Source organism: Eschscholzia californica, unplaced genomic scaffold (genome assembly GCF_041429995.1).
Source record: "Eschscholzia californica isolate CP2 unplaced genomic scaffold, dmEscCali1.0.p SCAF_3, whole genome shotgun sequence".
Taxonomy (NCBI): domain Eukaryota; kingdom Viridiplantae; phylum Streptophyta; class Magnoliopsida; order Ranunculales; family Papaveraceae; genus Eschscholzia; species Eschscholzia californica.
The window spans coordinates 64,678,580-64,701,949 of record NW_028238420.1 but is presented as its reverse complement, the minus strand read 5'-3'; the positions used below and the strand labels follow the sequence as shown (position 1 = coordinate 64,701,949).

The 23,370-nt window shown below is 36.9% G+C and overlaps 3 protein-coding genes across 6 annotated transcripts; 2 read left to right on the top strand and 1 right to left on the bottom strand.

Moving 5' to 3' along the window:
- Window positions 1-5,526: 5,526 nt before the first annotated feature.
- LOC147553326 (glutamate--glyoxylate aminotransferase 2) lies at window positions 5,527-10,958 on the bottom strand. Of its 2 annotated transcripts, none has more exons than XM_086664873.1 (14): window positions 10,350-10,958; window positions 8,977-9,168; window positions 8,816-8,881; window positions 8,589-8,706; window positions 8,318-8,399; window positions 7,771-7,858; window positions 7,503-7,661; window positions 7,059-7,232; window positions 6,836-6,967; window positions 6,633-6,698; window positions 6,444-6,508; window positions 6,261-6,352; window positions 6,030-6,186; window positions 5,527-5,818 (listed from the first exon to the last, which is right to left on the bottom strand). In XM_086664873.1, the coding sequence occupies exons 2-14, from the start codon at window positions 9,088-9,090 to the stop codon at window positions 5,689-5,691; spliced, it is 1,443 nt and encodes a 480-aa protein (XP_086520999.1). In that variant the 5' UTR covers window positions 9,091-9,168; window positions 10,350-10,958; the 3' UTR covers window positions 5,527-5,688. The 2 variants fall into 2 exon arrangements, with proteins under 2 accessions (XP_086520999.1, XP_086521000.1); XM_086664874.1 differs by having other exon boundaries at window positions 8,977-9,116; window positions 10,350-10,647.
- Window positions 10,959-12,849: 1,891 nt separating this feature from the next.
- LOC147553325 (uncharacterized) lies at window positions 12,850-17,818 on the top strand. 2 transcript variants are annotated; one of them, XM_086671028.1, is made up of 7 exons: window positions 12,994-13,233; window positions 13,367-13,839; window positions 14,427-14,654; window positions 15,094-15,267; window positions 15,736-15,842; window positions 16,798-17,141; window positions 17,214-17,818. In XM_086671028.1, the coding sequence occupies exons 2-7, from the start codon at window positions 13,612-13,614 to the stop codon at window positions 17,675-17,677; spliced, it is 1,545 nt and encodes a 514-aa protein (XP_086527154.1). In that variant the 5' UTR covers window positions 12,994-13,233; window positions 13,367-13,611; the 3' UTR covers window positions 17,678-17,818. The 2 variants fall into 2 exon arrangements, with proteins under 2 accessions (XP_086527153.1, XP_086527154.1); XM_086671027.1 differs by having other exon boundaries at window positions 12,850-13,839.
- A 367-nt stretch (window positions 17,819-18,185) lies between these two features.
- On the top strand, window positions 18,186-22,611 carry LOC147553324 (uncharacterized). 2 transcript variants are annotated; one of them, XM_086671029.1, is made up of 16 exons: window positions 18,186-18,429; window positions 18,545-18,648; window positions 18,735-18,843; window positions 18,967-19,031; window positions 19,377-19,415; window positions 19,615-19,711; window positions 19,915-20,011; window positions 20,092-20,155; window positions 20,235-20,311; window positions 20,444-20,525; window positions 20,950-21,029; window positions 21,246-21,330; window positions 21,421-21,489; window positions 21,580-21,647; window positions 21,724-21,773; window positions 21,959-22,611. In XM_086671029.1, exons 1-15 carry the CDS (start codon window positions 18,360-18,362, stop codon window positions 21,734-21,736), a joined length of 1,119 nt encoding a protein of 372 aa, XP_086527155.1. In that variant the 5' UTR covers window positions 18,186-18,359; the 3' UTR covers window positions 21,737-21,773; window positions 21,959-22,611. The 2 variants fall into 2 exon arrangements, with proteins under 2 accessions (XP_086527155.1, XP_086527156.1); XM_086671030.1 differs by having other exon boundaries at window positions 18,291-18,429; window positions 21,580-21,651; window positions 21,711-21,773; window positions 21,959-22,487.
- The last annotated feature ends 759 nt before the right edge of the window (window positions 22,612-23,370 follow it).

The following is a 23,370-nucleotide window of genomic DNA, read 5'->3' as shown; positions in this document are numbered from 1 at the left end:
ACTTATAATTACTATTAAGCTTAAAACTGAGGTCATCTCAAAATGTTTCATTCAATCACTCTCTAAATTTTAATAATTGCATGCATAAACAAATAATAATTCAATGTCTTAAAAATAAGTCAAAAAGGTAATTAAGTATGTCTAAGAAGAAAAATTAAGCAAGTCAAATCATGCCTCTAGTTGATAAACCAAAAAACTAATCAAAGGTTAATTATTTTCCCAAATATCTAGCTAACAATTTTCATGATTTGACCCCCCCAATTAAACTTCTTAACAAATGTATGGATTGACATTTTTTAGTCCCTAGCTACATGTTTTCTACTTTGTTGTTTCATACATGTTTTTCTGATTTAATTTGAAAATTTATGCGACCAATATTAACGTTGGTATCATTAGCTAGCCCAATATATTATCTACTTATAAGTATAGTACTTCAATTCAATTGGGCATTGCCTATAGAGGGAAAAGGTCAGAATAAGTACAATCAAGTATAGACGGTAATATTATGACGGTTATTAACTTATTTGAGTACTTCTTATCGAGTTTTATTCAAATAAAAATCAAATTTCACTGAAGTTGCAAGCATGGTTTACTACGTCGAGAGGAGGAAGAAACAAAGGATCAAAACCTCGATGAGGTCACGAGGAGGGTTTATAATGAGCTTGAAAAGACCATAACCTAGATGGGCTGGGCCTTAGTAAAAGTAATAGCAAGAAAATGTAATGAGTAGGAAATTCCATTGGCACCTGCTTTTTTTGCTATAGGGACTACCACGGGGCTACCACATGGGCCCATGTGCTCACCTTTTTTTCTTTGGTGAAAATGTGCTCACCTAAGTAAGATCCGCTCGTCCGCATTCACTTCACAAAGTCGTAGACCCTGACAAATTCATATTAACAAATGACGGAGTCTGATATCAGAAGTCAAAAACACTCGAGAGCACCTCTAGCCAAATATCATAGTAGTCTAGGAATGGTTCTTCTCAGATCTAATTCAAAACAAAGTTCGATACGCAGTCCTTGGACTTATTATACATTGTGGTATCGTACCATCTCAAAAGAGAACGTCAGACTATGACCATTAGACCAGATCAAACTTCATTACGAAGAAAATCAATTGAATTAGTGTGGATGGATGACATCTCGAGGTTTCCATCTTCCAAGGAAATGACTGAGGTTAATGAGATGGACATGTAAATTAGTTGGTTAGGACTTCAGAGTATTAAAAATCAAAATACAATTATGAAATTCAAATTCAAGAGGGAATCAATGCCTCTTCCCGCCTTTTCCACTTTACAATGTTTGTTGGCGCCAAAAATTCCAAATCATTTTTTAACTCTCCCGCCAAAAGGAAAACTTTAGGGCAGCTCGGGCAGGGCCTTAATGTTACGTTGATTCTCTTCCTTCCTTTGGATTCCTTTCAAACCGACATGTTTGTGTATTTCCCTAAAATGCATTATCCATTGGATTCCTTCATTACTCTCATCATTAATTCAAACCCTAACTCCTCTCTTACTTCTTGTGTCTTTATGTTCTGAATTCAACTATCTAGTCCATTTAGCCCTTTAGGGGAGTTAGCATTTCTTTCATTTGTAAAACACAAAGTAAAGTTAAATTCCACATGATAAAAATAGTCTAATCATGTGAGGTCCCCAGCTTTAGGGGTTGCCGATAGCCCGATACTATTTCTGCTTTTGCCACCTCGGATCTAAGCTCGTAGGTACGGGGTAATGTTCCTAGAACCTCCCAAAGATTGTGGTACTTGGTAAACTTGAACATACACCTATAGTCAGACTCCGAACATTTTCGTGAACGATGTGTGGGGTATAACATGTTATTGATTCAAATCAATAAAAACATACCAATAAATAATCAATTATGTTGTGGCAACAATGTCACATTGGTGGTGAGACGGAGTGTGGTGCTCTTCTTAAGAGGTTAAGCACTTTTCCTTAGTGAGGTCTTTTAAAACCGTGAGGCTCAAGTGTGTCAAAGCGGACAATATCACTAGCAGCCCGGAAGGCTGGTCCGCACCATCCTATAACTAATTACTAATTTTGAAAGGATTAATATTTTATTTGTGAATAAAAAAGACACATTATTGTTATTATTATTTTTATAGTTTATTTGTCATACACAGGCAACCATTTCATATTTGGTATGATAATTCAACACTAATAATTGTGGATAAGATATATGTATATATTTCAATTATTTATACGCCTTTTACGACACCTAAAATCCATAGTTGCACTAATAATTGTAGACGATATGGTCTTACATTATATTATATATATATCTAAACCACTATAAAAACTATTATTTTCCAAGTTCCCTTGATTGGCAATCTTATCATATAAAACTTTAATATATAGCTGCTGAAATTTATTGGTTTCGATTTTTCCCTTATGATTATGGGATGAAATTATCTTATAGAAACTTGTCGGTACGAACCAGACATAGATGAAATATTGATCATCATTCACAAAAATAGCAAGTTGATCTTGTAAGAATCTTCTAAGATCCCACTATCATAATATAATTATCTATTCCTCTACCGTATCGGGACTTACTTTTATCGGACATGCTACAATTATTCAACTCAGTCGACGCTTGTGATTCCTAAAAAGTTGGTTCATTAGAAAGGAATGAACCCCAATTTGGTGATCTTCCTTTCCATTTGTAACTTATTAACTAGTTTTTCTCTGTTTGTTTTGCAAGTATACTCAGCCCATCTCCAGGGACTCTCACTTGAACCGCATGTGAGAGAAACTCTTGTTTCTCTCTCCACGTGACTAAACATGTGAGATGAGATAGAAACCCTTGTTTCTCTCACATGCGGTTCAAGTGGGAATCCCTAGAGTTGGGTTGTGTAGCCTTGTTGTATTCATTATATCATCCTCTCTGTTCTAATTATGAACAAAAAAAGAAAAGAAGAACGATTACTACATGGTAAACACAAAAAAAAACCCTAAAATTTAGTGTTCAATAGAAACTACAAGTATTTTAAGTGCTTCCAGTTTCACCGAGTCAAGTTGTCCAAATCACAATCTTTTCACCTTAGGGATTGATCAAATCTCCTGTGTTTGTCATTTTTATTTAATTCAATTGTAATCAACTAATCATCACATAGAAGCTTACACATGTTTGTAGGGCAATACATAAAGGGAAATGGAGGACTAGAAATTCACCTTTGATCCAAGTGTGGGTATCTCATCCATGAAAAGACTAAAGTGGGTTTTAACTTTCAATGATTTGTATGGACTTTAAATCACTTGAATAGACCCCTACATACATCACACATGACATCAGAGAGAAAGAGAGAGAGAGATGTTGACCTACTACAAGAAATTTCTAAAATCTCATGAGAGAATCTCAAGAACTATAGATCATTTGCAACAACAACAAAAAAAAACTATATAGATCAAAAATAGCTTAAAAAACAACATTTCAAGTGCTAAACTTAAATACCCATTTCATATAAATTCTTACTTTGTACATAAACCATTCTTGAAGTACAACATCAACCTAAGAACAAACCTAAAATTAAAAAAGATAAAAAAAGAAAAAGACAACAAAAACAAATAATATTTAGTAATTAGTTAGAACTAGAATCAATTTCAAACTCTAAAAATGGATTCTAATTCAGGAGGATTAAAGAAGACATTTGTTTGGGATTTGAGTGAAGGTCTTTGCTTTCTTGGAGCTGGTGGACATGGCAATCTCTCTGATATTCTTGCTTCTAGTGATGTTGGTGTAGTTGATGAGTTATTATTACTCTCTTCATCATCATCAATCTTGTTGTTTGTACTTATTGGCTTCAATGGAGTTCTTAATGAAATTCCACCAACTACCCATTTCTTATTTCCTTCAGATGATTCTTTTCCTCCATCCCCTTTTGATTTTCTTAGACAACCCATCTTCAAATTAGTATAAAAAAGAAAAACCCTAGTTAAAAAATTGAAAAAAGTTTTGAGATTTTTGTGACTTTGAAGCTATAGAGAGAGAGAGAGAGAGAGAGAGAGGGTTTTCTGACTTTGTGTGTGGAGTAGGCTTTATAAGAAAGAGAGAGAGAGATGACCTACAAACCTTGACAACCGGTACAGAAAAAAATACTATTAAAATTCTCACAATCTTACTACTACTGTTAGAAGAAGCCCTCTGATTCTGATTTGGAATTGTATAGAAATTGGGTACCCAATTTCATAACTTTTTTAGGGTTTCATTTCAGAGATGTCTAGATTGAGTACTTCCTCAAATAATTTCAGGTTCGACTAGACCTTTCTATTCTAAATTCATGTCAGTTACGTAACGTTTTTTTATTAAATAACGGGTGATAACATAATTATTAACTCGGGAATCCGAGGTAACCGGTGACATCAGCAATAGGTAAAATCTTAGAGAGAGAGAGAGAGGAGGCAGCTGCCCGTGAAAATAGCTGACTACGGGCAGACGCTAAATTTTGAAAATTTGGACGGTAGATTTTGCCGCCAAAGTTTTAGGGCGGCGGGTTGGCGCATGAGATTTTTGTAGAGTAGGATACATGCCTAATTCATAAATTTCGAAATTTCCTCAAACAAAAATATATCTCCTCAAATGACAAGTTCACTTCTCTCAATCCACCAACTTTTGGTGTACACCCCTTCTTAGAGGTTGTGAGATCGAATTTCGGTGGAAGAAATTTGCGATCAAGATTTATCTGATCTAATTTAAGCAATAAATATATTAACTAGTGCAATAAATTAGTCTGACTTTAAACTTTTTTCATGTTGTTCGACTTTAGGCCTCTTTCATTAATGGTTTAAATTGGACGGTTATTGTGCTTATCACATCTTCATGATGTATCAATATCTTGTTACGACTAACGTAGATTGTAGTCGATTTCTCAAAAAAAAAAATTCACTTATCCCATAGCGGATGATATGGAGTAATGTATAGAACCGAAATATGAGAATGAACAGAAAAATGAAGTTAGGTGGAACCCCATAGAGTCCGTCTAGCTTTTATTAATTTAGAGTGTCAGAAGCCTACCACAAGACCAAATAAAAATGGATTCATAGTCACCCTATTGATATTAAACCGTCAACCCACAACTTAATAATGAGGGATTCACAACATGGCGTGACGCGAAGGTCAGCCACAACAAGTCCGTGCATGGGGACGTGGAGATTCATGGTCCGTGCTGGGCTAATGGGTCACTTAAACAAAGCCGGTCATTTCTGGGTCAACACGTTCAGTTGTGAACCCCTAGGTTTAGGCAGTCACTTAGGTTAATTTACAAGTGGTTCAACCATGGGTTCACAATGTGGCACAAGAGTCTGTGCACGGGGGTTGTGCCTGTGGTGGTTCACGACTAGTGGAGCGTCGTGGTCGGAATGTCGCTCTGGGCTAATGAGCCACTTAAAAAAGTGGATCATTTCCGGATGGGACCGGTCCATTGTGAACTCTAGGTTCAGGCATAGACAAGTCACTCAGGTTTCAATTACCTTAACCTCTGGACTACAGATTCAGATGAACTCACAAAAGGTAAGTCAAAGTACTATAATTTAGGTTTAAACAGAGTAGGGAGTTTAAAATACAATACAAATTTCTAGAGAGATGATTGTCAATAATAATAATTAGTAATAACAATACATTAACTGATTGGCAAAGATGTAGAATATAATACCAATTATTTAGCTTTCTTCCGTTACATCCTTGAGTAACCCTTATGATCTTCATATTGTTCCATGAATTCGTCGTTGAATTTCTTGAAACTGTCCATGATCGCCGGCATGTCTTCTTCCGCTGGTAAGATGGTTGTCCTCAGGTGAAAGACTCTGTAACATTCCAAACCAATTAACAATGTCTATATCAAACTTATTCTATGACAGAAACTTCGAAAGATTATGCAAACCCTTAGTGTGTGACGGTCTGCAGAGAAAATTTGCCATACAAACAAGTGCCAGAGAGAATGGACTACGGGTACTAGACACATGTGCATCGTTTACTCGAGATATTAGATGTGAACTAAATGGAAAAGAAACTTACCCTTCTTTCTGGCCAAAACCAGAGCCAGGGACTGTTGAAATCCCAGTAGCTTCCAAGAGCTTTAGACAATAGAAAACATCAGGAACTTTTCCGGCCATTTTGGCAGCTTCCATCGCTTTAGGAGGAAGACGTATTTGTGGAAACGAATACATAGCACCTGAAACGATTTCTTATTAGTAACTAACCCATCAAATCTTCTAAAATTTCCGAATAAATGAACTCAAAGTTTACCTTCTGTGAAATTGCAGACTACGTTTCTGCAACTGTTAAATCCATTGGTCATAATATGAGCCCTCCTCCTCAATGATTCAAGGATCGTTTTGCTGCAAAATTCAATATTCATCAACAAGTATACTTTTCCGGATAATAAAACAATCGAAAGGTGAAAAATGTATCGTGGGTCAGTAATAATACCTCTCGAGAACAAACTTCAAATGGGAGATATCTCCTGGCTTTGGGGGGTTGACCATCACTCCTAGCTAAAAAAATCATCAAGAATATTACAACTAAATGATATGATTCAACCAAGTAACTAAGCTCGCTAGTTTTATTTGTTGGAGAAGTTTGAGAATTTCTGATTATTCTAATTGAAGTTTTACTTACGAAGATCTGTCCAGGGACATTTGGACTGAGTGATATGGACGCAACCTTATAAATCTCGTCGACAGTCTGCACGATCAGATTAAAATGACAAACAAAATGAAAAATTCGTTTGAGCTCTCATCTTTAGGAGTAAGAAACTAAGGAACGATCTCCGTGGATTCATTGAGATATACAAACTAAATTAGGTTTGAGAGAAACCAAACCTGTGGAGGAATATTGGTCATCTCAAAGTAGCCTCCCCGCTGACCACACTCGCCCCAGTACCCTTTCGATACTGTGTGGAAGGAGACAAGTTGGACATCCTTGCTTATAGGTAGGCCCATGTCCAGTAAAACCTTTTGACATTTTTGTTAATTAGTGTTTTCACCAATTGAAGCCTATAAGAAAACTTATTTAGGAACGACAAGTAAACTAGTGGCGTTATACCTTTCTTGCGCTTATAAATGGACGTTGATCTTGGTAGATGTTCTGTTGGTAAACTTCGTCCCCAAGAAGGACTAACTTTTCTTTGGAACAAAATCGCAGAATCTCCTGTAAGTTTTCTATACTCAGACACTGGCCCGTTGGATTTCCTGGATTAATGATCACCATTGCTCTGACCTGATCCGTAACAAAAAGGGACGAAATGAATTAAGTGAAATATAAGTATCACTATCACTAGTGAAGATACCGGTACTCCCTTCCAGGTTGGGGAGTGGAAGGTAGTAGATACCGGAATACAAGATTCAAGAACAAGGATGGACCACTCGGCAAAAGCTGATGTCGGGACGGTTTCTGATTTGGGTGCTTAATAGTTGAGCTCGAGACATGGACCCAAGCCGACTCGCAAGCCCAAATAGGCGACTACGGAGAGCATGAAGGCATACTTACAGTTATTCCTTTTGCCCGAGCCTGTGAAACTGATTGTCGGAGGTTATTCACATCCAAACCCCAGTTTGCTGACTCTTCCAGGTAGTATGGAACAAGAGAACCACCGTATAAGGATATGGCAGCTGAGTAAAGTGGGTATTGAGGAACTGGAACCAAAATCTGCCAGAACACAAGAACTATTTAGACCCAAGTTCAAGAAATTGCTGTACCAATTGTCATACAAGAAAATATAGGAATTTCTGTGAAGCTAAGCTCGAGTGTCCCTTACTCCATCTCCTGCACCACGGATAATGGTGCTCAAGATCTGCATTACTCCTTTGCTCGCACCATCAGTGAGATATATGAGTTCTGGGTCACTGCAATTTATAAAAATGTCATAAACGCAGTAAGGTTCTAATTCAAGGAACCCCAAGTTCAAAGTCTCAATGTCCAAACAGAATATGAGATTAGTCGCACATGGACGAGGATATTCCCACGACCTAGAATATTTCTAGGTCCTCTCCACTCGTTGCCAAATGGTTTTGAGTTGGATATCAACATACTTCATATAGTACCAGAGTTGGGTGCATACATGATAGGCCCAACGGCCTGACATGAGTCACGTCACCAACAAAAAGACATAAATTGGGTTTAGCGAACCCCAAAAGTGAATGGGCGTGTGAGAATAGTCTCACATGGACAAAGAGGACTCTGATAATCAAGAATATAATATCCATGTCCTTTCCACTTACTAACAATTGGTCTCGAGTTAGATGTCAACAAATTTAACACAGAACAAGTCCATTAGACCAGGTTTAAAAATTTTAGTTTGTTACCTTGGATAACCATCTCGCCTTTCAATGAACTCAGCCACCTCCTTTCTTATTCCTGGAAGACCGCGGGAATCGCTGTATGCACCTGATGGTTTTCAACAAAATAGGACATATTGATCATAATTTCTTCTTTTCATGGATTTTCAAATTTTTACATGAATTTACTCCCAATCGAGCCACTACAGATTGCAACCCTGCTAGGCTTGGATTTCAAAAAGGGCGAGCTACTACATATGCATGAACCTAAAACTATGAAATGCACTAAAGAGCATACCTAGGCCACCCGATGTCAACGAGAGATAATGTTTAGCCCTTGCAATGGCATCTGCTGGGAAGAGTAGTCCCACATTCGGATCATCTAGTAAAAATGGAGCTTGACAGAGAGCCACCACCTGTATCGAGAAGCAAAAAAACGAACATAAAGAAAATGTCCGAGCCCGGACAGGGTAAAAGTGCAGATATATAACAAATAATTTTAATGGCGTAAGGACGGAGATGGACCTGACGAGGAAAGGACAGTGGCTTCTGTCCTAAAGCATGAGGGTTGCCGACATTCGTGAAAATAATCTGCAGGTAAATAGGTAAAAATGTATTACATTTGTGGAAGAAAATAAGAATATCAGGGTTCAAAATGGTACCCCATAAACGGGAAGGACGATTACCTTCTTCCCTTCCTTCTGAAGCTCCGAAGCTCGTAAATATAGTTCACCTCTCACAGCATATTGAACCTTCTTCACGTTCTCATTCAGGGTATCATAGTCTAATCCCTTGGACATGATTCAGTATTTTCTTTTTGCTAACGCTATAAGTACAGACGAATACAATAGATAGCAAAACGTAAATCAGATCATAACCTGTAAAAATGCGATTAAATCAGTTTTACTACTCACGGGAAAAATCAAAAGAAACCTTCAATCAAATAAAACTGAAAGCAAACAGAAAAGATGAAACCAATCAAATTTTCACTATAACAATAAGAAATCATAATTTGAAAAGATATTGATCCCAAAAAGACAAACACAAACACTCATAAAAATTTAGACATTCATCATTAACAAACAAAAACTCAACAAAATTCCAAAGCAAGACCTCTTTTGTTGCAAATCAGCATAATACGACAAACTCACACAAAAATACCACTACCAAAATATAATTAATCTCCAAACCCAAGCCTAAAACAATCACCTAATAATTAACCACTAAACTCCCAAGACTAACGTTATAGCAGAGACTATTGTGCTGATAACGTGCTATAGGATTGTGCGACCTGCCTTCCGGGCTGCTAGGGATATCGTTCGCTTTGATACTCCAATGACACTCCAACGCCTCACAGTTTTAAAGCGTATCACTAGTAAGGGGTGCCTAGTCCCTAAGGGGGCACCAGACATCATAGCAAAGACTATCGTTCTGATTTTTTTTTTGTTAAAAAGACTATCGTTCTGATAATGTGTTATATGATTATGTCGACCAACCTTCCCGGCTACTAGTGATTTTGTCCGCTTTGACACTCCAGTCCCTCGCGGTTTTAAAACGTACCACTAGTAAAGGGTGCCTAATCCCTAATGACGGGGCACCACACCTCGTATCCCACTGAGGGATTGCTTTACAACATTACCAAAAAACTCGAAAGCAAAAGAACACCTAAACTTTTTTTTTTTGTTTTTTCTGTAACAGGTGAACAGGAAATTGTCTTGTCTAAATTTTAGATACTTGGAAGGTCCTTAATCTTGGATTCCAAGGTCTTAACTAAAAGATTAAGATTTGAGGCTTTACACAACCCAAACAATTCAAACTGAACGGATTAACAATTTCTCCTAATTAAAGGATACCCAAGTCGATTAATCGACTAAAAATCAAATGTTTCTCCAAAACAAAGCCTACCCAAATCGATTAATCGACTAAAAATCTTTGTCCCAGATTAAGGATACTCAAATCGCTTAATCTAATAAAAACTCCATTAAAAAAAATATCGAACCATTTACTAGTAAAAGGCTAATTTAAATGCGAACTTTGCTAATTAGAACAAAATGCTAACCTCAGAACTTCAATTTAGGTTTAGGAAGGTGGGTTTTGTAAGCTTGGTGGAAATCGAGCTGATTTGAAGAGATCTGAAGAGAGAGAGTTCCAGTTTTCTGGTGCTCCAAAGTCTGAACTCTGATCTCTGAAGTAAGAAATATTTTGTGGGTAGTTTGGACGTACCATTTATATTTTAATCCTTTTGGGGTTTTGGTTAAATATAAACCAAGCAAAAATGTGAAAATGTAGAAATGAAGGAATTGGGATATACATATCTTGAAATTATTGAAGGATTTGGGACCACAGTTTAAGTGAACAAGAATTTGAAAGAGTTTGAAAAATAAGAAGTCCTAAATTGATGAGAAGAGATAGAGTTCTCAAAAATGTGGTCGAGCTTATTTGTCTTCTCAGATAACGGAAGATTTTGCCCCTCGTTCACTCAAAGAACACAAAAAATACAAGAAAATTGAGTAATTATAACTTGTTTTTTAGTGAAGTAGAACGAATGTTACAATCATTTAAAGTCTTACTCGATATATCGATGACTCTATCAGTAGTTTTTAGGTTTGAATCGTTGAGATTTTCAGTTGATGAATCAAGAAGGTGAAATCGGCGTTCTCTGAGTGTCAACCTTTAATGAGAATTAGACCAAATATCAGATTTCGTATTGGTCTTGGGTTTAGACACAACTTTATGTTAAGACTCATTTGCGATGTACTTTTATGGCTAGTTATTCAACAAGACTCCTACTCATATGTACTGTATTACTTTAAAGAGAGACATTTATGCCAACAACTGGTAGTCCGGTTGTTAAGCGTATTTAGTCTGCAATGCGGATGTTTCATGTTCGATTCCATAGAAGTGCAAATCAAAGAATGTTTGTAATGACCATTGTAATAATTCGACATTTATTTGTAATGACCATTGTAGTTAGTATTAAGAAAACGAGAGACATTTACTTGTGACATCAATCGTTTTGTTCTTTTTTGTGTTTTGCGTGTGTGTATAGAGAAGCTAATATGATGGCAGATATGCTAACCGATAGTGGGCAAGGAAAGTTCTACGACGACTAATTATTGCTAAAGGCGCCCCTCTCCTCAATTACATAACCCTTCAAAATTTTTGATGGACAGATGGAGGGGTGTTAATAGCATTATAGCAATAACGGGGGGCGGCCTTTAGAGACCACTTGCTTCAAAATTCAACCTCAAAGTTCATAACAATACTTGTGCTAATTGAGCTAACAAAAACTGAAAGGACTGCCACAATGAAGGTGTTCCTTTTTTCTTTTTTGCTTATGTCTTCACTATTAGATCTTCTTTTTTTTATCATTTAAAAATAAATGTGTTCAACAAAAAAAAAATTGAAAATAAATGTGTATATTTTACCAAACTATAGAAGTTCATACTGTATTGTGTATCTCCCGTAAGTAAAGGAAGATATTGGACTAAATAATTGTCGTGATTCAACCATGAATGAAATATGACATTCTGTAAAGTATTTTATTGAATGCCAAAGTCTTGGTGTAAATGTCATATGCGACAGTTGAAAAATCAAGATATGTCTACATATATGGTGTCACACCGAGTTGAAAATTCGTTAATTCGAATTCATTTGATAACAACCACATGGAGACTGCATTTGGTGCCTCCATCAAGACAAATATATGGAGTATTATGTTCCAAAAGCCTTTTAACAAAGTGTGATGGCTCTTGGGAGTTTGAAGAGCCAAAAAGTGGTTGATAGAGTAAACTTTGTAGGTGTTATTGTTTCCTTCCAAGCCATCTAGGCCTTTGAAAATGCTAGCTAGCACTACAAAATAGAGGGATGGAATCTTGGTTGGACCAAATTTGGTATGTTTTTTTATGACAACTAATAACACTTTAAACTAACATAACCAAAGAAGATCTTAAAATACTAATTTTTTTCTCTCACAACAAATCATTTGTTATATTGTCCCATTCTACCAAAAATTGTAACATTAAAAGATTGTTTAATAATCATTGACCCGTTACCGAAATAGTAGCTAATTATTTTATAACCGCCTTTGTATTGGATTTGATAGAGTAGAGAGTTGTGCAATAACAAAAATACACGTCAGCCCACACTAGTTGAACCAACACAGAAAGAACCAATAAATTGTTATGTGGCAGGTCATTTATGTTTAAACACATGTAACATTATGACATGAATTATCCACCAACTCAGACAAAGAAGCAAAACTTGAATCTGTAACTTATACTATGGTTTACGAAGTTGTACACGGTCCTATAAGTGCTCGAAAAACTTGAAAATGTATCTCAAACCTCAAATTATTAGATATTGAGTATTTGAGTCTACATCACCCTTCTACATTTCAATTCATTTCGATATGCTTTGAGATCCAAGCATCCCATTTAGTGGTTGACTTTTTGATGAATCAACGACCGAAAGGTCTTGGACCAACCGAATGTTTTTAGCCGTCAGATCAATCCCTTGCTTTAAGTATTATGGTCAGTAGTCTTTTAGTTGACGGAAATACCCCAACCAAACACCACAGTTTTCAAGTAAAAAAAGCTTTGAAAGTTAAGGGTGTTTTCGTCATTTCACATTAGAGAGGTGAATTGGCGGGATATTAATATCAGTATAAATAGAGCTTTCTGGTTTTGGCTCCAATTGGTTTCAGAGAAAAAGCTTCAAGATCAGAGCTTTAATGGCAGTTAGAAGAATATCTGGTCTTCTTCACAAATATTTCATTTGGGTCTTTCCATCTGTTACAAATTCTCTTTGATTTTGACATTTAGGGTTTCTTTCTCTGTGTTATAATTTCTGAATTCTAGGGCTTACTTGGAAGAACTACAACAGTTTAACTAATCATTTGGATTTGGATTCTTGAGAAGAGTAAAGGGTATCTCTTATTTCTGGTGAGAAATTTCAACCCACTGTGTATTTTAGAATCCAGCTAGTTTTGTTCATAAAAGAAAGAAAATAAGGTATAAAAAGAACTCAACCACTTTGTCTTTTCTCCTGTTTGATTCTTAATGTTTCTTTTTTTAGCAAGATTGGTTAGAGATGAAGAAATGATTGGAATACTAAATCACATATAAATAGAAATAAGACGGAATTGTTTGAAACTGTTATGATGAAGAAAAGTTTGTCTAATTCATTTGGGTTTGTTAAAGGTGGAGGTTTTGAATATTTAATGCTCAAACTTCTTACCCAAACTAGGAGAAAGGTTTTCAGATGATATTCATTTGGTAATAGTATAAGTTTCGACATTTCGTTTCGTCTGACTAAGATTGATGGCTTCTAAGAATCCAAAGCGTGATAGGGTAGGAACTATGGTTGTTCCGGAGCTCAATCATCCTGTCGTCGATTTTGAAAGAGCAGAACTCAAGACACCTACTGTCGATGCGGATGTGTTTGATGTATCTTCCACATTGTTTTCGGGGTATCAAGGAAGAATCATTTGGCCTCTCAAACTAGGAATTGATGAAGAAAGTGATAACATAAAGACCACAACTCAGCAGGTATGTATCCAATCATTTTTTCTCTGAATTTGTTGGAAGTTCCTTGAATATGGGGATATGTAAGGGGTGTATCCTGTTTTCTCGGTTTTGGGAGGGAGTCATGGAGGTGTAGTGCTAGGGTTTTAGTGAGCTATAGTATTGAAATCCTTGAGAAGTTCCTGTAATCTTGTTCTTCATACATAGAGAATCACTGCACCGTTGTTTGCGGTGGAGTAGGTCTCACCGACCGAACCACGTTAATCTCTTGTGTTTTGTGTGATTGTTTACTTTGTACTTTGCTAGTTCTTCGGCATGACATAATTGATGTTGTTTGTGGGATCTTACGTCCAACTAATAGTTTTTACGCATTACCTAAGTGGATACCGTTCGGTTTCCGAGCAAAACGTTGTCTATTTGACATGTAAAAGTCTAGTTTTTGGCACGAAAAAATTGTTATCCAAAAATCTGTCCATGGAAATGTTTGTTAGTTATATTCCCAAGACACGGAATGCTTCTTTTCTAATTCGTAGATCTTCAAAATTTGAATATGACTTTGTATTTGTGTAAGATTTGCTATATTGGCTTCTAGTAATGACTTGTGTCTTTAGTCTTTTCATCTCAGTGTGCCAGAGACATCAAGTCCCTTGGGATTGACATTAAAGAAAACCCCATCGTTTTTAGATCTCGTTGAAACTAAATTGTCAGGCTCCTATTATTCATCTTTGGAGTCTAAGAAACGAAAGAGCATTGACGAAGATGCTGGTACTCGACATATTAATTGGAAGATGAAAGCTTCTAACTTCTCGGCGTCAAGTTTGCAAATTGGCTCATGGGAGGTAAGTTACAACTTGTAAATGAAAACATTCTTTATTGACATACCTAGTCTACCACATTTAGCTAAGGTAGTCATAGTAAAGAAGAAAGTAACATTTTTATTTGTTGTATAAACGGCATATAAGTATATTAGTGATGGATCATGTGAGGTGTGGCGTAGTACTAAAGCATGGTGAAATGGCGAACAATTTGAACGATGACCAATGGTTCGTTGGTTGGGAAGGATTTTCTAGTGTTTAGTCCTGGATTACCTCCGAAAAGCACCTTAAAACTCCGTAAGATTATATCATGAGGCACAGGCAGAGAATGGTTCTTTCTTATGATTTAGGCACTCCTTTGTATTCTCTAAATAGAAAACAAATGTTTTTCGTTCATTCTCACTAAGACTTGAAAGCCGAAACCACTTTTAGTGGTTATAACATGGTTGTGTTTTACTTGCAGCGAGTCTCAAGATATGATGGTGATTTGGTGGTGAAGTGTTATTTTGCGAAGAGGAAGTTTCTGTGGGAGATACTTGATGGTAGATTGAAGAACAAAATAGAAGTGATGTGGTCTGATATAGCTTCCCTTAAAGCAATTTTCAAGGATCATGGTCCCGAGACACTTGAGATTGAGGTAACTAACATAATTAAGTTTCTATTATGAACAAATATTTGAAAACCGTTTGAGATTTCAAAGTTTACGTAACTCGCTCTCCGCTCCCAAAACATTTTGATATTTTGACTGCTAGACTCAAACTAATAGTCAACTAAATCGGAACGAGAAAATTAAAAGGAAAATGCTAAGTGTACAAAAGATCTTGACTTAATTTATGACTTAATGACTCATTCAGGTAAAAGAATGGTCCAGATTGTAGTCAAACTTTGAATTTATTTGTCTTTTAGGGAAGGCAAGTCATTAAGTCAATTTTTTGTCATTGTAGCACCCCTTCAATTTAAGTAATGACCCAAAATTGTCATGTATAAAAAGGTGTAGCTTAAAACTCAGTTCGGCTACTTATATTTTGTAAGTCAGAAACGACATTTATGCCGAAATCGTTCACTATTTGAACAATCAACTATAACTCTTCCTGAAAATCTGCAGTTGTTGAGGCCACCTCTTTTCTTCCAAGAAACAAACCCACAACCTAGAAAGCATACTCTATGGAAAGCTAGTAATGATTTTACCGGTGGGCAGTCGTCTATTTTCAGGTATGAAATATCACATAGACATTATCATTATTGAAGCTATTTTTGTGTGTTTGTGTGTATGTGGTGGGGGGAGTTAGCGCGTAATGTGTTGGTCCTATTCCACCTTTCATAGTATATGTAGAACAACCACCTAGTTACGTGATTTTTTGCGTCTTCTATTACTACAAGTCTAGAACAACTCTATCCTTCTGGGCAGCCGGAGGTGATGGTTGAAGGTGGTGCTTTAGATGAAGATTAGGAAGGAAAAAGAAATAAACATTTCGATTTTTGACCTATCATTAGGTTGCCCGGTAGTCAATTTGGGGCAAACCAGATCGACGCGAAGTCTTTATGCTTTCCAACCAAAGCTGTATTCCCCAAAAACCATCCTGCTCCTTTAAACCAAATCAGTGAATTACAATTACATGTTTACCCTTGACAATAAGATAAATACAATATGTATATACATTTATACTAACAAAACAAATATGCTTGGAGCTACTCGTTTTTTTTTTTGCTTCACTCGTCTTTTTTCTTGAGGAGAAGGAGAAGTGTGGAGGTGCAAATCTAAGTGTTCGATCGGCGATTAATTGCTGCCGACTATATGTTGGCAGACCCATCTTAGATAGTTAGGTTCCTATATTCTGTCATTCTTCATGCATCATATCTACCAACTAGTAATCAGTTTAACCTCTTCTCTCCGTGTTATTCCCAAAGCACCCATCCTTCTCCATTAGCTAAACAAATATGCTTTCGAGCCACTCCTTTTTCTTTTTCTTTCACTCGTCTTTTCTCTAGACGAGAAGGAGAAGTGTGAGAGGTGCAAATCTAAGTGTCGCGTTGGCGATTAACCTCTGCTGACTATATGTTGGGAGAGCCGTCTCAGATAGTTAGGTTCCTAAATCCTGTCATTTATCATGCAGAATATCTACCAACTAGTAATCAATTTAAACTCTTCTCTCCGTGTTATTGGCAGGAGACACATGCTGCAATTTGCTCAAGGAACTTTGCAGAAGCAGTACGAGAGACTTCTGCAGTTAGACATTGGACTTTCGACACTCAGCAAAAAACCTTACCCCTCATTGGACTCTCCATTTTTTGGTTCAGATGATATAGAAAGTCAGCAACCTGAAGATTTTATGTTATTTGGGCTGGAAGGACAGAGCTCTAATGTTTTGAAGCGAATGGCCGAGTCAGGGGTTACTGATGACCACTCAGAGCAGACTCATAGCTTCACACTCACTGGAAAATCTTTTCCATCGTCGTACTCAAATTTACACCAACCTTTTGCTTCTCCTGAAACGAGTTCTTCGAGTTCAGGTACCTTATCTCTTGAATATTCTTTGTAGAGAAAGTAGTGAATAGTTTAAGTAAGAAGTTTCATTTGTGCAGGAGCCAGCAATGGTTGTAAGGGTTATGGAAGTTCAAATTCAGACTCGAGCTCGTTTCCCAGTCTATTTTCCTCAAAACCAGTATCTATACCCGATGTCCTAACACTAAACTTCAGTAGCAGCAGTTACAATATTCAGAAAGGACCAGCTGAAGTTATAAGATACAACTCCGGAGGCAATTATCGATCAAAACCCAGTTCGAAGTGGACTAATAACTCCATTTTAGATTTCAGTAAGCCAAAACGCTTGATTTCAAACGCTCAAACTGACTCGAAGAAAGTTGATTCATTTGAACTTGGCAATCATAAGAACAAAATAGACCCGGGCAGTTCTGAGTTTTCTTATTTTACGGATACGAGTGGTGCGTTTACGAATATATGCAGCTCCGTGGCTTCTTCTCTTGTAATTGTTGAGGACGAGGCAGCATTGGATGAGATTGCAGAATGGACAACGTCGTGGACGTAAAGAAGTGGTTCATTTCAATGATCATGGCTGGTTTGAAGCACTAGAATGAAAAAAATGTCTTTCATTATACGAGAGATTAAGAGTTCTTATTGTTTCTTTCTCTATCCTTTTTCTTATTAAGTTATTCCTATAAACCTGAAAGATCCCCGATTATTGTTTTTTATTAGTTTGTTTGGGTTTGTGATATATCCCACATTGGTTGCCGGAAGGGGTGGTGGTACTTCCAGAAGCATGACAATGAGGAGTTAAAGGAGGGTCTGACGAAATTGCCCAAACTACATGTTGTCTCATTCTCAGAGTGTCATATATAGTCTCTCTCTCTCTGGGGAAAAGACAGTAAATTGGACCAAGACTTTCAAGGCCAACCACGACCTGAAAGATGACATGACCGACTTCGATCGGTCACGGCATGAAGAGTGAGATACACCACAACCAATCGGGCCCGACGGCGTTACTTTTCGAGCCGTGGTTGGCCGCGAATTAATTACAATGTTTATGGTTCAATGGCTTAAATTAGAAGTTGCGGGCTCCTTGTCGTAACCACAGCGGGACATATTAACATAATTCTCTGCAACTTCGCGCAATTAATTTTTAAAATCAAATTTGTCCCGCCATCAAATAGTTGGAGCTCAAAAAACCCTAGAAAAAAAATATCATTTCTCTATGCGTGTAGAAATTGAGAATGGACACCTCCTCGTACCCTCCGTCGTTCTTTCAAGAACTCAAAACCAGAGAGCTTAATGGCGTTAAAGGTAATTCACTTTCTCTCTCTAAAATTTGTTCCACCCATTTCAATTTCAAATCGATCGCCCAATTCTGCTTTTATTTGTTTAACTTTATATCCCTTTCTACTGATTTTTGATGCAGTACGAAAAAGACCGTATCTTGGGAACTTGAAGTCCGATTCCGGCAGCTTAGGTACCGGAGTTGTAAGCTTCTTTAGTCCTCCATTAGCGGTTTCATTCTCGAAGGTAAGATAATCGTCTCATTGTTTTTTTTAGCATTCAGATTTTAATCGTTAATTGAAATTTTGGGGCTTTTTTGAATTTCAATTCAGGTGAAAGGAAATTCTCATTTTCTAGCTATTTCTGATGAATATGGGTATGTTCACTTGTATGATACTCGGAAAAAGCTTCCATCTTTCACCCCTTACTCAGAAAAATCAGGTTCAACTTCATTTATTGACTGGTTGTTGCTTAAATATCAATTTAAGGGTTCTCATTTGATCAAAAATAAAATAAAATAGGGTTTCCAAGTTGTCTATCCTGACTTAGAATTATTGGTTTCAGTGGAAGCTAGGGTTTGGGATTGGAAAGCTCATGATAATGCCATTTTCGATGTATGCTGGATCAAGGTAATTCATTAGGATATCACCTCTCCTTTTTAGAGCAAATCACTTTGAGGCAGAATTTAGTTTTTTTTTGGGAGATTTGCTGTTTGGACCCCCTTTCGTGCAATCGACTTGCTGTTTGGACTCCCTTTTTCCAGAGTTGCATTTTGGGCCCCCTTTCGTGCAATCGACTTGCTGTTTGGACTCCCTTTTTCTCGAGAGATTCCGTCAAAAGGGAGTCCAAAATGCAACTCTGGAAAAAGGGAGTCCAAACAGCAAGTCGATTATATGAAAGGGGGTCCAAACAGCAAGTCTCCCTTTTTTTTTTATCTTTATCACTCAGCAGCTCTATTTCGGTCTAATATGCAGAATGACTCCCAAATCCTGACAGCTTCAGGAGATCAAAGTGTGAGTTACTTTAGCTTCGATTAACAATGATGAATATCTGGATTTTGTATTCTTAATGGAGTTGTTCACTTGTTCATTTGCTATTTGCCGATGTGCCATTTCATTTCCTATTTTGCAGTTCCATTGATTATTGACTACACGAGCCATTCAAGCTTTTTCTTGTAAAATTTCTAACCACTGGTATCGGGTATTTGAGCAGATAAATATTTGGGATATAGAGAAAAAGACAAGTGTTGGTGTTTTGATATATCATAGTGGCAGTGTGAAGTCACTGTCTGCTCACCCATCTAATCCTCGTAAATACTGCACTTTGAGTTGCTATTTGAGAAAGATCTAGATGCCTAATTGTTATATTTGTAAATTTATCGTTCTCCCACTAGATTTTGTTTATCTTGTTCAAGAGATGGATCATTTTTAAGTTAGTCTTGCGATGTTTCGGTTATCAAGAACGATTATACACTTTAGAGGCCTAATTCTTGTACTTTATCTTTTACTATAGATCTTGTTGCATCTAGTTCAAGAGATGGATCATTTGCTCTGTGGGACTTAAGATGCAACCCTACTTGCAGAAGTAGAAGGTGTGGGCCCTCATTACTGTAAGTACTTCTTACTTTGTTATCTCAAATGCCTGTTTTCTCTCATTAAGTTCTTGGTCAGACCTCTTTGTTTTTTGCAGTCCAACTGATATGGTTGACGGTGCTCACACTTCTGTTCATGGAAAACGGGCTAGGCATGGGAAGGTTTTATTTTGGCCATATTTTCTTTTCCTCTGTGAATCGCAAACTATTGCTGTCTTTAACAAAACTTGATTTTTCTTAGGCTCCTTCCATGAGTATTACATCTGTTCTTTATCTCAAAGATGAGATTTGCATTGCTAGTGCAGGAGCTGTGCACAGGTTTGTTTGAAGTCCGTGACTTTTAACATATCACTAAAGGACAAAGATCCTTCATAGTACAATAAAAAATGCTTTAAGATGTTGATTCTTTTATTTGTTGTCCATTTGTTCTTGATTTTTTTTTCATTACAGTGTTGTGAAATTCTGGGACACACGCAACTTGATATTACCAATCACTCAGACTCCCTCGAATGCCATACCATCAAATGAAAAGGTCAGTTTTGACAGGAATCAATGAGGATAACTAATACATCAATATGTGATAAAGGGGTTCGGGAATGAGATAAAAACGAAGAGTCCAAATCTCGAACTCCAAAATCTCGAACTTCAAAATCTCGAACTAATACATCAATATGTGATAAAGGGGTTAGGGGACAGGAATCAATCAGGATAACTATTACTTAAGAATTATGATGTCGATTTGCATGCTCTTTTCTCCCACATGGATCTTGAACTCCATACAGTGGAAACCTAACAGGACTAGTTTGTAAATAGGAACGAAGAGTCCCAAAATCTCGACTTTAATCAATTCTTATCTTCTTAGCTAATAAACTCTTAATACATAGTTGCAATGCTATAGTTGAACATCGAAACTTTCCAACTTTCCCTTAACTTGACTCTTTTTTCTCAAAATTCAGGGTAAAAGAGCACATGGCATATCTTGCCTTTCTCAAGATTCAAATGGTGTGTTCCTGTCAGCTTCTTGCATGGATCATAGGTATTTTCTGGTCTATTTCTTTTCATTTGATGATCCTATGCAAACTTCATTATCTCTCATAGAAAGAAGCATAAAAACTGTCTAGATTGAACACATTCTAATTGTTTTCGCTTTTGCCTTACGATCATATAAGTTCACTTACTAATCACACAAATGCACCGTCTCTTAAATCATGTATACAAGTCTAATAAATAAGCTCATCATTGTTGCAAGCAGAATTTATGTTTTCAATATGCTTCAGCTTGATAAAGGTCCTGTCCATACTTTCTCTGGCGGTCAATTTGGGTCATTCTATGTTAAGGTAATTGTCCATCATTATTAACCCAATTCCCAAGGTCCCTGTTTAATCCATTGCTTCTTGATTTTACATGCTTGATTTATGTGATTACAGTCGGCAATTAGCCCAGATGCAGCTTACGTACTCAGTGGTTCAAGTGATGGAAATGCCTACATCTGGCAGGTTATTACTCATTTCTTCATTCAAATGTATTTTCTTTCAGAAATCAGGCTCCTTATCTTGGATATAATCTCACAATATTTTGTTCTTTAGATGAAAAAACCGGATGCCGATCCTATTCTACTGAAAAGCCACGACAGTGAGGTCACAGCAGTAGATTGGTATGTAATTCAGCCCAAGGACAGAGCTGATCCTTTTTTAGTAGATGTTATTTTCTGAATAAGCTGCTCCTTTCAGGTGCCCCATCTGAGACAGGAAAGGTAGCAACAGCTTCCGATGATTTCACGGTAAGCATGCCAATCAACTTGAAATGTTCACGAAGATCCCTTTTCCTCGGAATGAATCCTACAATAGTACAATATACAAAAACATACACAAGCAAACTCAAAAATAAATAGATTTGAATCTCTTTATTCCATTTCCAATTTTAATCTCATTTGGATGGACTTCTGTTTCATGCTCTCATTGATAGGTTCGGGTTTGGAACATCGGAAAAGGTTACACAAGTGGAAATTCTCCATTATGTATTCGAAAAAGAGTAACATCAAAACCAAACATTGAGCGTAGAAAGCTGTTTATGGATGAAGATCCGACCGATCTCACAAATGGTACCAGTAGCTCCTGTCATCAACATGTCTCTAATGGAGATTGCACACCCAAGAAGATTAGCAATTCTGAAATTGTATCTGAAATCAGTGCACCTAAGTCTTCGACAGAAATGTTCTCATTAAACTCTTTTACGAGAGAAGACCGGAACTTGGAGAATACCCCAGAAGCCGAAATGCAGAGCCCTTCTTCTGTTCTTAACCCACCTCCACCCTTAAAACGAAAAACTATCAGAGATTACTTTGTTTCAACTTCATAGGCGGAGGCTTATTTGACTTGGAATTTTTGACAGTATACATAAATTGAGAGTACAAACTGTTGGTCAATAAGGGATGGATTTTTTTTTTATTGAGGAGCAAAGATCAAGCCCAAATAATAAAAACTATTGTAAATCATCTCTATTCAAATCTTTCGACATATTCCAAGGGTTAGGTAAAAGAATAATAACTATTGTAAATCATCTATATTCGAATCTTTCTCTATATTCTAAAGGTAAGCTAAAAGAGTATCATTTTGTTCTACATTTGCTTCACATGGATAATGGCTAGTTTCGTGCTTCCTCAACAACGATTCCGTCCCTTGCGAACCTAGAGAGCTTTCTAACAGCAGCACACTGACTTTGCCCATGAGTCGGGGCCAAGGTTCACCCTCAGGGACAATGCTTGTTAAAACAGAAAGTTGTTCAAATTGGCACCTTGAATGTACTGGAATAACCTGTGATAGATCCACATTGTTTGGGTAAGAGTCTTGAGCCTAGGCTATAGGCGTACGCTCAAGCTTAGTAAGTTTCGAGGTTTTATGTGTTTGGGGAGCGTCTTGAGCTTAGACTATAGGTGTAAGCTCAAGCTTAGTAAGTGAGGCGACTTTTTGGTGGACTTGTAAAGCTTTGGTCAAGAATAAAACCTCTTACCTTGATGGGTTTGGGTATCTAAAGTGAGGCAATGTCGATAATTGTCAAGACTTTGAGCGTTATACATGGAATTGACCGAAGACAACTTGTGACCAAGGGTGTGGGGTTATAATCCCACGTTGCTTTTTGACTATAGTGTACGCTCAATCTTAGTAAATGTCAAAGCCTTTTGGCTAGATTCGTGGATCTTTTGCCAAAAACAAAATCCTGTATCTATTGGGCTTGGACTGGGGTGTTATATAAACCACGAATCCGTGTTTCTCAACATTATCACATTTTCTCCTAAAATCGTTAACTTATGTTACTATTGTTTTAATTCTTATAAATTGTACATGGAAATCTAGATCAAAGTGTCAAGAAAACTTATT

Excerpts from the sequence above, each read along its gene's own strand:
- LOC147553326 (XM_086664873.1), bottom strand. The coding sequence starts at position 9,090 with ATGTCCAAGGGATTAGACTATGATACCCTGAATGAGAACGTGAAGAAG. Across the intron at positions 6,509-6,632 it reads ATGTCCCTGGACAGATCTTC|CTAGGAGTGATGGTCAACCC; the intron begins GTAAGTAAAACT and ends TGATTTTTTTAG. Across the intron at positions 5,819-6,029 it reads GGTTTTGGCCAGAAAGAAGG|AGTCTTTCACCTGAGGACAA; the intron begins GTAAGTTTCTTT and ends GGAATGTTACAG.
- LOC147553325 (XM_086671027.1), top strand. The coding sequence starts at position 13,612 with ATGGCTTCTAAGAATCCAAAGCGTGATAGGGTAGGAACTATGGTTGTT. Across the intron at positions 15,268-15,735 it reads CCGAGACACTTGAGATTGAG|TTGTTGAGGCCACCTCTTTT; the intron begins GTAACTAACATA and ends GAAAATCTGCAG. Across the intron at positions 15,843-16,797 it reads GGGCAGTCGTCTATTTTCAG|GAGACACATGCTGCAATTTG; the intron begins GTATGAAATATC and ends TGTTATTGGCAG.
- LOC147553324 (XM_086671030.1), top strand. The coding sequence starts at position 18,360 with ATGGACACCTCCTCGTACCCTCCGTCGTTCTTTCAAGAACTCAAAACC. Across the intron at positions 18,844-18,966 it reads CCCTTACTCAGAAAAATCAG|TGGAAGCTAGGGTTTGGGAT; the intron begins GTTCAACTTCAT and ends TATTGGTTTCAG. Across the intron at positions 20,156-20,234 it reads AACGGGCTAGGCATGGGAAG|GCTCCTTCCATGAGTATTAC; the intron begins GTTTTATTTTGG and ends GATTTTTCTTAG.